Source organism: Monodon monoceros, unplaced genomic scaffold (genome assembly GCF_005190385.1).
Source record: "Monodon monoceros isolate NGI ecotype Baffin Bay Population unplaced genomic scaffold, NGI_Narwhal_1 Super_Scaffold_21, whole genome shotgun sequence".
In the NCBI taxonomy this organism is placed as follows: domain Eukaryota; kingdom Metazoa; phylum Chordata; class Mammalia; order Artiodactyla; family Monodontidae; genus Monodon; species Monodon monoceros.
Window position 1 is genome coordinate 18,402,401 of NW_021703778.1, and position 15,074 is coordinate 18,417,474.

General features: G+C 48.1%; 1 protein-coding gene across 6 annotated transcripts; it reads right to left on the minus strand.

Annotated features, from left to right (window-relative positions):
- Window positions 1-3,029: 3,029 nt before the first annotated feature.
- Window positions 3,030-14,700, minus strand: LOC114904795 (endogenous retrovirus group V member 1 Env polyprotein-like). Of its 6 annotated transcripts, XM_029239100.1 has the most exons (4): window positions 14,601-14,700; window positions 6,839-6,904; window positions 4,444-4,527; window positions 4,111-4,283 (listed from the first exon to the last, which is right to left on the minus strand). In XM_029239100.1, coding segments are annotated over exons 1-4 (231 nt in total). In that variant the 5' UTR covers window positions 14,680-14,700; the 3' UTR covers window positions 4,111-4,281. The 6 variants fall into 6 exon arrangements, 5 of the variants coding, with proteins under 5 accessions (XP_029094932.1, XP_029094933.1, XP_029094930.1 ...); XM_029239099.1 differs by having other exon boundaries at window positions 3,030-4,527; XR_003796035.1 differs by lacking the exons at window positions 4,111-4,283; window positions 4,444-4,527; window positions 14,601-14,700 and adding exons at window positions 7,442-10,465; window positions 14,087-14,368 and having other exon boundaries at window positions 6,293-6,904.
- Between the last annotated feature and the right edge of the window lie 374 nt (window positions 14,701-15,074).

Consider the following 15,074-nt stretch of genomic DNA (forward strand, 5'->3'; position numbering starts at 1 on the left):
TGAATTACTGCTAGTTGGTTACAAATGAAATAGCTCAAGGCACTGCTGTATTCTAGAATATTCTGCAAACAAGTGCAGTTTAGGATTTATAGTAACAATGAATTCTAAGGCAGAGTGGGCTCCCTTTCTTCCTAACTCATGGTGGGGATCTCTTATAGAGAAGATTGCCTTGGAGCTTTGTGAAAGATCCTCTTGGGGTCTAAAGCAAAGGCCAGAACAAAGTGTGACTATAGGAACCATCAACGCATGTTTCTCTTTGGGAGAAAAGTTTGGGAGGCTGAATGTGAAACACTTCCGGGTGGTTCAGTGCATATTAAGTTTAAGAGCCCTGCATTTGAAGAGGGAAGACCAGACTTCTGTCCAGGTCTGCTCTGCCTGATACAGCCTCTTCTGGACACTCCACTATTTCCATGACATGGATGTCTTAAGTCAAAGCATGATGTACAAATAGGATACAAACAAAACTGTAAAACTAACAAAAATTCAAACTGGCAATGTTGATGTGAGACAGATGGCGTTCTTTGCTGAAACTAAATTGTACAGTGTTAGGTTTATAGCAGATAAATGTAGCTTCAAGTCCAATTCTATTTTTTAAATTTTTTACTTTTGGCCATGAGCAACATGTGGGATATTAATTCCGCCATCAGGGATCGAACCTGCGCCCCCTGCAGTGAAAGCTCGGAGTCTTCACCACTGGACTGCCAGGGAAGTCCCCAATTCTGTTTTGATTAAATAATGTAACTGTAGATGGGCTTTGTTTGCTAAATCGGACTAATCAGACTTCACACGTAAGCAAACTTTCCCCAGCCAGCAGTCCTTCAGCGCCACTTTTAAGGAGGTTTCCTAGCAAATTTCAGAACATCCACAGTCTTCTAGATTAGGAGCTTTTCTTTTTTTTGGTAAAGGGCCAGATATTAAATCTTTAGGCTTTGTAGGCTAAGAGGCAAGATTGAGGATATTATGTAGGTACTCACATAATAAGAAAATGTCTTTTCACACTTAAGAAGTGTTTTGAGATTAACAGTCTTTTTATTGAAAATATGTTACTTTTCCTCTTATACAGTTTTCAGTGGAAAGCTAAACTAGGTAATGAGTTCTTGATAGTAATTGCTGTTATTTTCTTTCAGAGGCTATGAAAAGTATGTTCTCAAGGAAGGAATGAATGACATATTTGAAGTGAATAACTGGCAGATTTAGACAGAGCTTCTCAACCTTGGCACTACTGCCATTGTGGGCTGTACGGTTCTTGCCGTGGAGGCTGTCTTGCACACTGTAGGATGTTTAGCTGCATCTCTGGCTTCTACCCACTAGATGCAGTACAGTCCCTCCCCAGTGGGAATAATAAAAAGTATCTCCAGGAAATGCCCTGGGGTCCAGTGGTTAGGACTCGGCACTTTCACTGCTGAGGGCCCACGTTCAATCCCTGGTCCGGGAATTAAGATACCACAAGCCGTGCGGTGTGGCCACCCCGCAAAAAAAGTATCTCTAGACAGGGGCAAACCACTGTTTGGGACAAACTGGCAAAAGTGGTCAACTGAAGAAATATGGCTTATTAGTACATATATGCCGCTTGCAAGCACACACACGCACGCACACACACACACACACACACACACACACACACACACGGCATACACATTTTTCTTCTGGAGGATCTGGGTGCTTTCAGGTTTAAAAGAAAAAAAGACATAAGGCATGGCAACCTGAGCTGTGGAATTCTGATTTCTGCCTTTGAAGTAGACAACTTAATGAATTATACTTTCACTCTGATGTTTTTCTTCCTAATGCAGTCAGAGCTAGGCTCTGAGAAGTACAACTCCATGTCACAAGGGCCCTTTTCCTCGTTAATTACATTCGAGAGAAAGCATTAAAGGTAAAAAACACTATTTATTTCCAAAAGATCTCTATAAATATCAGAAGCTTCACAATGCAGAGAATGAGAAAAATATTTTCTCAAAAATTTCAACATATAATCAAAGGGAATTATCCATGACAACTCTAGCTTTTTACAGTCATCGCTAGCAACCTCCCCTGTCCACAAATAATTCCCTGTCCTTCAGTTGCTGAGAATAAAGGAGAGAAAGAAGAGTACCAGGAGACTGAGGGGGTGAAAAAGGAGCCTGTTTTGGTTCTTGTCTAACCTCCTACAGGTAACATATAGTCCTGGGGTGCCTCTTAGATGCCAGGCACCTGGTGAGCACATCGAGGAGTCTGGGAAGCATGGGTGCCCTTTAGAAGCTTACAGTTCAGTAGGCAGGATCAAGCAAATGAATGCACAAAAAAACCCATAAAAAAGTAGGAAAAGTGGTTTTAGATGAAATCTATGTGAGTTTATGATCTCCAGCATCATGAGGGCTTGAGAAAAAACAGTGCTTGTGCTGGGCCTGAAGGATTATAAGCATGTGGAGCTGGGGCAGGGGAGGAGGAAGAGGGTTTTGGGGGATGCGGTCATGAGTAAAGTGAGAGGTGGGAATGGCAGGCAAGGAGTGAGTTCTGAGAAGTTCTGATGGACTGGAGGGAGGGTGGGCTTGAAGGTCAGGGGGAGTGGAGTTTTTATTCTAAAACCAGTGAGAGGCTGTTGACAGATTTTAAGCAGGGTGGTGACAAGACTGCCCACTTCAGCAGCATCCACCTCGCTGCTCCTGGGGACCCCAGGCCTATTTGAATGTCGAACTATAGCTGCAGGGTGTTTTGAGTTTCTTGGAGGCTAAAAATGTGAGGTAGAGACAATAAGTTAACACAACTCATCAACTATCCTTGTTTTACTTTAAAAATGCTGCTGGGGGGCTTCCCTGGTGGCACAGTGGTTAAGAATCCGCCTGCCAATGCAGGGGACACGGGTTCCAGCCTGGTCCAGGAAGATCCCACATGCCGTGAAGCAGTTAAGCCCGTGCACCACAACTACTGAGCCTGTGCTCTAGAGCCCGTGTGCCACAACTACTGAAGCCTGCGAGCCACAACTACTGAAGCCCACGTGCCTAGAGCCCGTGCTCCGCCACAAGAGAAGCCACCGCAATGAGAAGCCCGCGCACCACAACCAAGAGTAGCCCCCGCTCACCGCAACTAGAGAAAGCCTGCACGTAGCAATGAAGACCCAACGCAGCCAAAAATAAATAAATTAGTTAAAAAAAAATGCTGCTGGGTTTTCGGTGTTGGAACAGGGTCTGAACTGAGGCCAGTTAACCAAGATAAAGGTATGTGGAAGTACCCAGCTACTGGGAGACAGTGAATCCCCTGCCGACACCCCAACGCCAGCCACATGGGACTAAAGAGCCTTCTGGCCTGTGCTGGGAGGAGTACAAAGTGGCAGAAATGATCTTCAGACTCCCTTCCCAAGTAGTTAGTAGGGGAGTCATGAAGGGAGGTCCAGAAAGAAAAAAAGGTTTCGAACGGGAAAGAATCAATTTCCTGGACCAGGTGGCTCTTGAGCATATGTACCAGGGTCTATTCGTGGAGCTTCCTACTCACAGGAACCCTCGGCTCCAGCTCTGCAGATGCTGGAGTGCTGTATTAAAATAATGTATCAGCTACTTAATTCTTCTAATTTCTCTGGGGACTAATCTGCCTTTTAGAGAAATAAGTTCCTTTTGCTGGGAATTCCCTGGTAGTCCAGTGGTTGGGACTCAGCACTTTCACTGCCTGGGCTCGGGTTCAATCCCTGGTCAGGGAACCAAGATCCCACAAGCTGCAGGGTGCAGCTGAAAAAAAAAGTCCCTTTGCCACCAAAATCCTACCTTGGCTCCAGAGCCTGCCTACTGCGTCTTCCCACTCCAACCAGGATTCTACTATGGGGAGCCAAGCATATAAGACTACCCCACAGTTCTAGGTCAGAGTCCCTTATTATCTGGGGACCAATCAGTGAAAACTGTCAACATGAATACATGGAACTCCAATCAAAGAGTAATATCAAATCCTGGCCATATCAGGATTAGGTTTAGCTGCATATAACTTAGGAGTTCAAAATAACAGTGGCTTATAGTATATTTTTCTTTTTTTAAAAAATAAATTTATTTATTTATTTATTTTTGGCTGCCTTGGGTCTTCGTTGCTGTGCGCAGGCTTTCTCTAGTTGTGGTGAGTGGGGGCTACTCTTCACTGTGGTGCGCGGGCTTCTCGTTGCGGTGGCTTCTCGTTGCGCAGCACGGGCTCTAGGCTTGCGGGCTTCAGTAGTTGTGGCGCATGGGTTCAGTAGTTGTGGCACATGGGCTTAGTTGCTCCACGGCATGTGGGATCTTCCCGAACCACGGCTCCTTCCCAACAGTGGTTTATATAACAGTTTATTTCTCTCATGCAAAAGAGCACAGGGACATGATCTTAGGTCAAGGCTTCCCTCTTTAAGGTCACCTGGTACTTAAAAGTGCATGCTCTAGAATTCCAGCCCCATTCCAAAAAGAAAAAAGGAGGGAGCCTTTTCAGAGCACTTGCCTGGAAGATTCCACTCACATCTTTGGCTGGACTTGGTCGCGTGGCCAGCTGTGGGCTCTGAGTTGGGCAGACTGTGTTCCTCACAAGGTGAAGGGCCCTGTACTAAGGGAGACGGGAGAATGGACACTGGGTAGGGATGCAGCCTCTCCCTACCTGACCTACGCCTGACTTGTGAGGTGCTGGAATCTGCCTTGTCCAGAGGACATCCTAATTCTCAGAGATCACACATACACTTACCATTTTTATTCTTGGTGAGTGGAAGGGATAAAGAAGATAGTTTGGCAAGAGAGAGACTGGACTCAAGGCTGGTTAGCCTAGGGATAGATGAATTTTCAGTGGTGAGGAAGACAGATGAATCAGTTCCCACGTGGGCCTTCGCCCAGATACCCAGCAACTATGGCTGTGCCTGCTTCGTTATTTATCCTATAAACACAGGTTTTGCTCATGGATAGGAACTATGTGGCACGGTGCTGTCTCTTCCCTCTCCTTTCCTCACTGCAGCATTCTTCTCTGCTGAGTGGGAGCACGACCTCAGAATCTGGCAGGTATTTTGGTCCGAAAGGCTTGGCATTAGTGTTTCAGTCTACTAGCCATCTTTAATTGCTTATGGGAGTTTTCACTCTGACGGGATCTCTGGATATAATTCTTTACTTCATAGGAATAAATCTCTCATAGTGGAATTTAGGTGTATCCACACTCAATAAAAGTATTCAGATTTTACCACTAAGTGACTGCGATCACTTGACATGTTCTAAACCTGTTCTTTTGACTGTTTACCTTACTGGACTATGAGTTTCTCTAGGGTGAGAGCTATATTTTATCCATTTTTGCATCCCCAAGGTCCCTGGCTTGGTACGTACAAGAAATGTTCTATTGATAAATGAATCACTTATGTTGGTCAAAGTCAAGTTGCTATCAGAGTCAATACTTCCCCGTAGCTGGTTACCAGTGAGTATTCTGGGGGCCTAATTTTGGCGGGGGGGGGGTCATTGGAGAATAAGAAGGTAACAGGAAGATCACTGGTGGCACAACAAAGGGTCTTGGTTACTCCACATCTGCCTTACAAATGTCAGAGTGACTGACACAGGAAACTGGCTACCAGGTGATAAAGAAAGAGCAGATATAGTCTAAGCAGGTATTTGGTCCAAGCTTTTAGCCATTTTCCTTCTTTTGACCAAAGGTTCATTTCCTGAGTTAACCTGGCTCAGCGTTTTGTCTTCTAGGAGGTGATTCAGGGAGTTGTGCAAGTGATTGGTTCATATTTCAAGGATACGAGTATGGCTGAAGAGACCGTAATTACGCTCTCCCTGATTCAATCAAGCTAGCCTATTCTCAATGATTTGTTTTTATAAGTAGATATTTATAAATTGTTTAAGCTAATAGTGATATTGCTAATGTTTTAAATACTGTGATTCCTTTCAAAACCTTGTTAAAAAAAAAAAGCTGCCATAGCTAAAAAGTTTGAAGAGCACTGACTTAGCTATTCACCGGAGTTCCAAATGCACCTCTCTACAACCAAAACCTTATATAGCGATTATGGAGGAGATGAAGAAACATAATTCCCCAATGCTTCTTTCTGCTCGAAGAGCAGGGTGTGATTGAGTCGATCCAGCTGGATGTTTTCTAAGGCTGAGTGTTCGAGGACGGGGTCTAAGGCCGCAGTGCTCACCTTCCCTCTCCCCTTCCAGCCCCAAACCTGGGCTAGATCCATAAGGAGGAAGTGTCCCTGCATTCAGAATCCCAAGTGATACATCATGGTAGATACTGTGGCTAAAGGCACAAGTTTTTTCTGAATAATGCTTCTCTTCAACCTTGTTGCCGTTGGTCAGGAGGGCTGGACCCACAGAAATAACAAGGCTCCCCTCTCTTCAAGTCTAGAACTAGTCCTAAGCAGTCACTCCCAAACTCCTTCAAAAAGAAAGAAGACAAGCTAGACTCACTAGAGTGAGTCTCTTTTCTACTCAAAACGTCTGCAGATTCCTTCCCTCATTATTCCAGTCTGCTTCCCTGCTCTCCTCCGGTTCAGTGATTCCTGGAGGGGGGGCAGGAGGGGGGTGGGGTGGATGCAGCTAAGAGGGGACCTCATGGACTAGATCCCCACTTAGGCCATTTCTCAGTAGTCTGACCTTCCACAGGTTTAATTATCAGAATTCAAGTGTCTTTATTTGTAAAATGGGGAATAATAGGGTGGGCTTGCTTGTGAAAAAAAATTAGTATTTGGCAGGTGTTCAAGAAATGACACCTTTCATCACCATCTTGGCATCCCACTGCTTCTGCAGCCTTTCCTAAAGTGTCACTGTGTGTCAAGCAGGAGGCGTCTCTGCCTGGAGGATTTTGACGTGAGTGTGCGTGTGTTTTGGCAGGGGTGGGGTGGGGTTGACGCCCTGGTAAATTACTGGCAAGGCTTTCGTACTTATCTTTCTTCTCCAGGCGTGCTGACCAGAAGTCATATTCCTGAATAAGCCCAACAGGTGCATTCCTAAGGGGAATAAGGTGGGAACATCAAAGGTGGGGCGAGTGCAGAAAAGTCCCTGCAGACCAGTAGCTATCCATCCTTTGGCAACAGTCTGTGGCTACCCTGCCCCCTCCTCCAGATGCTTTTCTCGGTTAACACTGCCATCTAGTTCTGCCAATGACCTGTCAGCATGAGAAGCTTGCAGACAGTCATGCTGTCTCCTAAGTGCCATTCTGTGTATCCTTGTAAGCCCTTCAAACTGTATCATTAATATAATTGTTATGATTAAATAAAAATTTAATGTGCCTGCATGGATCTGCTGCACACGTATGGTAATGACTGGATGCTTCCTTTCATACGACACTCAAATCACAAAACAGCAATCAGAACAGACAATACGGTAACCCCCTCCCAATTTACAGCCATCTTACCCATGCACTGTAGCCCTGAAAATCTGAATATTCACTGACTTACAATTATGTTACAAGCTTTCCTGGGAAGCAAGAGGGTCAGAACTGCCTTAATAAAGAGAATCATTTCATCTTCTTGCTACCTACCCACCTCTTTGGGGCTGCAGTTCTTTAGAACTTTCCTTCCTCATCTCCTCAGTATCAGCATTTTGCTATCATTTATATTCCAAGTGTTACCAACCAGCACCCTTGGACTCTTTAATCAATAGAAATTGACAAGAGGCCAGATGAGAATTTCAGACATGGCTTTATGGGGGCTTGTGCCGCAGCATAAGGAAGTGAAAGCAAGCACCAGGTGTCCTTGCCCGCTCCTTCACAAAGAGCTCCCTGGGTCCTCTGATGGGGTGACAGTGGGGGTGGATCTGCAGGCCAGACAGGGGGCATGGCTTAGGCCGTTTGTCCATCCTTCGTGGCAGTGCCATATACAGAGATCACGTGCAGTTTCCCACTTTCTGTGCCGGCGCCTCACAATGGCAGACTTGCTCGTTACCGCCACCAGGAAGGTTGTGTAGTGGTCAACATTGCCCCTACTGCACAGGCATGAGGTTGTTTTTAATCACTTGTGGTTGATTCACGGCCTTCAGCATCCCTTTGCTTAAGGAAGCTTTACCCCTTGGTCCGTTTATGGTTGCCAGCTTCCTGTTGTTCAAGGAGGCGCTGTCCAGGTGCAAGTGTCCTGTTAGATGATTCTAGGTCCCAGCCGATCTCATTCTCTCTTGAGGGATTCTACACCCATTATTCTTTTTTTTAAAAATTTACTTATTTATTTATTTTTGGCTGCGTTGGGTCTTCGTTGCTGCACACAGGCTTTCTCTAGTTGCAGTGAGTGGGGGCTACTCTCTGTTGTGGTGTGCGGGCTTCTCATTGCAGTGGCTTGTCTTGTTGTGGAGCACAGGCTCTAGGCACATAGGCTTCAGTAGTTGTGGCACACGGGCTCAGTAGTTGTGGCTTGCGGGCTCTAGAGCGCAGGCTCAGTAGTTGTGGTGCACGGGCTTAGTTGCTCCATGGCATGTGAGATCTTCCCAGACCAGGGCTTGAACCTGTGTCCTCTGCGCTGGCAGGCGGATTCTTAATCACTATGCCACCAGGGAAGCCCTACACCCATTATTCTTAAGGGTCAAGGGGCCAAACATCTCTTCTTCTGGAGCCACGTCCTGCTGAACAGGGGCCACAGAACCTAGCCTACCCTAGAGGTGTAGAAGTCCCTTGATGACTGTTCTAAGGACCTAAAGGGACATGGGTCACTTTCTAACGGAACAGGTTGAAATTCCTGGGCCACCATGAACCTCACTTGGAACTGCTGAAGCCTGGAAGACACAAATCTATCTAAAAGATTAAACAGGCAGGGTCTGAACAATAACAAAAGGACTACTGCCACTAGAGGGCCCAGGAGACGCAGGAACCAAGTAATGCTAGGGATGTAACCTTTAATCGAGTCCCATATAGTTGGGGCAGTGGGGTAGCTGAACCCATGTAACCACTTAGCTTGTTCATAAATTTCCTGAATATTTAGTTCAACTTCCCCCAAGTTGTTGATGTACGTACTGCAAGTTTTGTTAATTACTGCATAGACACCCACTTGTTCAGCCCTAAGATAATCCAGGGTTAACCTATTGTCAAACACAACATTGTCTAAGGAATCTAGGGACTCCTGGAGGCCCCTTAAAGGCATCACCATTTTTTTTTTTTGGGCTGCGCCGAGTGAGGTTTTCGGGACCTTAGTTCCGTGACCAGGGATTGAACCCGTGCCCTCGGCAATGAAATCACTGAGTCCTAACCACTAGGGAATTCCCATCACCAGTTTTTGAGGCCAGGTTCTCTATGGCCTGTGTGGGTTTCTTAAGGTTGTTTTGTGATAGGGAAAAACGCCCCAGGGGCGGCCACTCCTATGGCCACCCCAATTCCTGCCGGGATTAGTCTGAGTACCCAGCTATGTCTGTTTTGAGAGGTGGCATTATTATATATGGTGGCACCTTGTCCTTTAGGGCCCAGTCGTCCCAAAGTGCATTCTCCCCGGAAGTGAACATTGTCTAAGCATGGATAGGCCATTGCTCGGAGAGGCCAGGAGAAGGAGGAATTTGGGTTCCCTTCTAAGGGTAGTTTATTTTGGGATGGACCACAGAGGAACAGATGTCCAGTGGGGGTGCAAGCTTGGCGGGGTGAAGTGGAATTAAACCATCGACGTAAAAGGGAACCCCAGCTAGGTGCATTATTGCATCTGGGGGACAGAGGCCCTCCGTCTAGTGGTCCTCCATCTAGTTCTGAGTTTTCCTCTATTCCCTCCTCGTCACTGAAGGCAGATGGGGTCTGATAGGTGAGCCTCCAGGAAGGGGCTGCTGTTCCCTTCCAGTGCGTACAAGAGGTGTTGGGTTGGGTCCCTGGGGAGAGCAGAGATGGGTCCACACACCAATGAGTCTGGTTAGGAGTGCATGAGGAGCTTGAAGTGGAAAATGACATAGGATAAATAGAGAGTGAGCGTCCTGTATCAGTAAGGCAGGTATCTGTCTGGCAGGGGCAACAGGGTTTTCCTTGCCCTGTGCAGAGAAGGGGCCGCTTGATCCAGAGACCGGTTTGGTTCCAAGGGTCTGTAAGCTCTACACACCCGATATCATCATGATCTTCGAGTTCCACTATTAGAAGTGGTGTGCTCCTAATGGGTTCAGAAGTCAGGATGAGATTAATGTCCTCATCTACAGGCACAAACCGGAACCGAGAAACCCCCTCTTGTGCGAGAGGATGACAGATCCAACAATTAGAGAGATTTTTTCCTGAGGCCAAAATGCTGGAATAGTTGACGACTGAGTTTTCTCTCCAGGTTCCCCTTCCCTTATTATTTTCTCCCCAGCCCCTCTTTAGGAGAAGGGCCAAGAGAAGTGCCCACGTTTTCCACTCCGTCATTGGTTCTGGTCTTCTAGACCCAGGAGGGACAAAAGAGTTGCTTTTTCACTGGGGGTGGTTGAGCAAACCGGTAAGATGTGAGCAAAACTATAACAAAGTAAGCAAATAGAAGTCCAGCCTACCACATCCCCCTTTACTCATCTGTTAGTGGTGCTCAGTTTTTGAGTAAGTATCGCAGGTCTTCTACTGGCTCACAGGTGTGTTCTTCTGTTGTGGCCTGTGGGGTTTTGGGAGGCAAGAGTTTTAATCTAGATAAATGTACCTAACTAGGTATTCCTTGTAGTTTAATGGCAGTGGGGGTGGCTAAAATTACTCTACAGGGGCCCTTTCATTTTGGTAATAGTTGATCTCCAGGGGATCCCTCCTTCCAAGTTTTAAGAAGAACCTGGACCCTGAAGTTAATTTGTGGAGGGGCTGCCCCTTCTGTTTTACCCCTAGTGGGACCTGGCAGTGCCTTCTTGGCTTAGTCCAAGATTGCCTTTTGAACCTGTCCCAGGTTAATAACACACTGTAGCCTCTGGCTCACTTCCTCATACCAGTGGTAAGGAAGGGCATCTCATAGGTCACTTCAAATGGTCTAAGCTTCAGGAGACTCCTGGGGGCTATGTGAACCCTGAGGAGTGCAATAAGAAGCAGGTTGGTCCAAGGCTCATGAATCTCTTGGCAAAGTTTTGTTAAGGTTTTCTTTAAAGTATGGTTCATTTTGTCTACTTTTCCTGAAGACTGGAGGTGCCAAGAGGTGTGCAGATTGTAGCTAATTCCAAGGCGGTTGATAGGCCTTGGGTGATGTTTGCTATGAGGGAGGGCCGATTATTGCTCTGGAGGGATTTTAGAAGCCCAAACCGAGGAATCGTTTCTTATTTAAAAGGGACTTACAGACTTCAGTGGTCTTTTCAGATTGAGTGGGGAAGGCTTCCACCCATCCTATAAAAGTACTGACAGACACAGGAATATATTTATATCCTGACTGTGGGGGCATTTGGGTGAAGTTTAATTGTCAGTCTTCCCCCAGGTATGTCCCACAGGGTTGAAGTGGCTTGAGTAATGAAGGAGGGATTGGATGGGCCTGCGGATTATTATGGGCACACAAATCACAGGCAAGGGTCACTCATTTTATTGTTCCTTTAAGCCCCTTTCCTGAAAAGGTCCTTTGTATCAAGTCCCATAGTGTATTCCTCCCACAGTAGGTGGCACCATGTAAACCCTTGATGAGCCTCCTTTCTTGGGCCCCAGGGATAAGAAACTTGTCATCCTTTATATACCAGCCTGTGCTTTCTTTCTTATAGCCCCATTTTTCAGCATTCTCTTGTTCCTGTGGGGAATACTGGGGCAGGCCAGGGAGTTCAGGGGGGCCAATCATTAGGGCCGTGATTTGGTCAGGCTCTTGCGGCCATGATTTGGTCAGGCTCTTGCAACTGAACTGCCTGTTTTGTGGCCTGATCAGCTTTGTTATTTCCTTGGCTTATAAAGGACCCGTCCTTCTGATGGCCCTTACAGTGAATTACTGCCACCTGGGTTGGGAGCTGCACTGCTTCTAAAAGAGCCAAGATTAAATCTTTAGGTTTTATGGAAGAATTTCTAGCAGTTAACATTCCTCTCTCTCTCTCCAAATGGCAGCATGAGCGTGTAGTACATGGAATCCATATTTAGAATCAGTAAAAATATTTTTCTGGGCTGAAGTCTGGGGTGGTGGGGCCTTGGCTTCTATGATTTCATTTAAGCTAACTATAGCATCCTGCCATTCGGGTTCCCATCTCTATAAAACTACTCCCATCAGTGAACCGTTCAGCCTCAGGGTTGTCAAGGGGTTCATCTAGAAGACTGGATCTGCTGGAATAAGTCTGTTCTATTGTCTCTGTACACTGATGCAATAAATCTCCATTTTCGACAGCTGTGAGAAGAGTTGCTGGGTTTAAGGCTTGGCACACCTTTAAAGTAATATCAGGGGTATCCATTAGGAGAGCCTGATATTTTGCTAACTTTCCCCTGGTTAACCAATGGTGTCCTTTGGCTTCTAACACAGATTGCACCTGATGAAGAGTTGATGCATCTAGGTGTTGTCCCACGGTGAGCTCAGAAGGCTCACTGACCAGTAGGGCCGTGGCTGCTACCACCTGTAGGCAGCTGGGGCATCTTGGGGCTGAGTCCAGTTGTTTTGAAAAGTAAACCACTGGCCTTTGATCTGCTCCCAGCTTTTGGGTCAGGACTCCTAGTGCTATCCCTGACCTCTCATCGATAGGGTGAAGGGTTTGTCTAAATTTGGAAGCCCTAGTGCTGGTGCCCTACTCAACTCAATCTTTAGGGTCTCAAAGTCCCACTGGTGGTCCCTACTCCATTAGAGGGGTTCCCTTTCTTCTTCCTTTAGAGCTTCCTGTAGGGCTTTGATTATAAGGCCATAATCTGGAATTCAGATACGGCAGAACCCAGCCATTCTGAGAAAGCCTCCGAGCTCTTTGTGGTTGGCAATGGTAATACATTAATGGCTGTTTTCTGATTTATGGCCAGGGCTCATGCGATGGGGGTCAAAACAAACCCTAAATATTGAACCTCTTGCTGTGAAATCTGAGTCTTTGTTGGGGAGACTTTATATCCCCTTTCTGCCAGGAAATTTAGGACCTTAACAGTATTCTGATCTGAATCTTGCTTCACCTTTTTTAGGTAAAGGACCTTAGGACCTTATTAATAGGTCATCAACATACTGTAACAGAGTTCCATTTTTCAGGCTCAGTTCCCTCAGTTCTTTTCCTATCGCATTTCCAAAAAGACAGCAGCTGTCCCGAAGGCCCTGTGGAAGCACTGTCCAAGTGTAGTGAATAGCTTCCCGGGTGTCAAGTTCCTTCCATTCAAAGGCAAAAAGGTACTGGGAGTCTGGATGTAGGGGGATACAGAAAAATACATCCTTGAGGTCTAACACAGAGAAGTATTGAGCACCCCCTGGCATTTGAGTACGGTGTACAGGTTTGGCACCATTGGGTGAATGGGATGGATGACTGCCTCATGCACTGCTTGTAAGTCTTGCACCAACCAGTATCACCATATCCCTGGGAGGCTTTTGGATGGGGAGAATTAGAGAAGTGGACTAGCAGGGCCGAATGAGCCCAGGTTCTAGGAATTTGGTGAGCAGCAGTTGGCCCCCATCCCCACCCCTTCCCCTGCCTCAAGACCTCAGGCTTTAAAGGATAGTGCCTCTGCCAAGGGTATTTTCCCCCAGGCTTTTCCTCTATTTCTATTGGGGGAACATGCTTTGCCTTTCCTGGTACCAATATGTCCCAAACCACACGATCTACCTGTTGCCTAATTTCTTGGGGACTATTTTTATGACCAAAAGGCGGGTCATCTGGGGCTACTAACAGATGCAATCTCTGTTCCTTCTGGGACCGCACCCTGTTCTCAGAGTACTAGCTCCCAGTTTATTCAGCAAATCTCTTCTGAGGAGGGGGAGGCCATTCCGGCACATACAAAAAGGAAAGAGTGATGATACCAGAATCGACCTCACAGGTAAGGGGATGGGATGTAAACTGTCTTACCTTTGGCCGCCCATCAATCTCCATTACAGTACAGTCATGGTTGCAGAGGGGACCAGCAGGCCAACTCAGGACAAGGGCACCCACCACTTAACCCAACAAATGGCAATAATACAGTTCAGAGCATGGAACTTTTAAAAATACGGACTAATAAATGTAATAAACATTACTGAGAGACCGGGGGGAGCACAAGTTAAAAAAAGGTTAAAGTCGTCCAGAATTAGACAAAATCACGTTTACACTGCCTTTGGCAAGATGTACACACATTGCTGATGCTGGGTATTAGTTCCCTTACTTTTCTTCCCAGTTAGTACCTGCGTCCGTCACTAACACTTCGTGTCTCTGTACCTCAGTTTCCTCATATGGAAAATGGGTTGCGCCAGGTTTCTCCTGTTCAAAGCATTCTGTCCCCGCGTCTCCCCTCAGCACGCCTGCCCTGGCCACCTGGAAAAGGTGGGAGGGTTGTTTCTGCCGCCTTACTTTGTCCCCCCGACAGGCGAAGGTGCAGCGATGCACTCGGGGTGGCGGGGCGGGGACCACCCTCCAGAGTCCCCACACGCAAGGCCCACGAGATCGGGGGAACAGGAGAGCAGGCACTACTGAACGGATCTGACGGTAACCTGCGGGGAGCGCGGCGCCGCCCGGGCCCAAGGTGCATTCCCGGCAGACGACAGGCGGCTCAGGACAGGAGAGCGCCCCCACCCTGCCCAGCTGCCTCTCAGCGCATAAAAGAGAAAAAAAGCCCCTCACTCCGCTCCACCCCACCGCCCCCGCTCAGCCTGGAGCCGCCCCGCGGCCCCTACCCCGAGGCCCAGGCGCCGCACGAACCTCTCTTCCCCGCACCGGTCCCTCGCGACGCCGCCGCGCTGCCCGCGCCCGCGGGAGGGCCCCCTCCTCGGTAGCGCATCCGCTTCCAGGGCAGAGGGCGGGGCGGTGCCGGGGGGCGGGGCGCTGAGGGCGCGGGGGGCGGGGCGAGAAACGGCGCGCAGGGCGGGCCGGGAGGGCCGGGCCCAGAGTCCCAGCGGCCGCCCACGCCCAAGCCCGGCGCTGCTCCTCCCCGCTGCTAGCGTTCCCGCCGTCCACGGCTGTCCGCGTTCCCGCCGCCCGCGTCCGCCCCGCGTCCCCGAGTCCCCGCGTCCCCGCATCCCGAGCGGCCGCGCCCCCTGAACCGGAACAGCTTGCGGCCGCCGGCGCGGAGCCGGGCCGACCGGGAAGCGGAGGCGGCTGCGCGGCGCCCGCCATGGCGGCGGCGGGGTGAGCCGGGCCGGGCGGCCGCAGTCACGCGGGCGCGGGCGCTCCTCA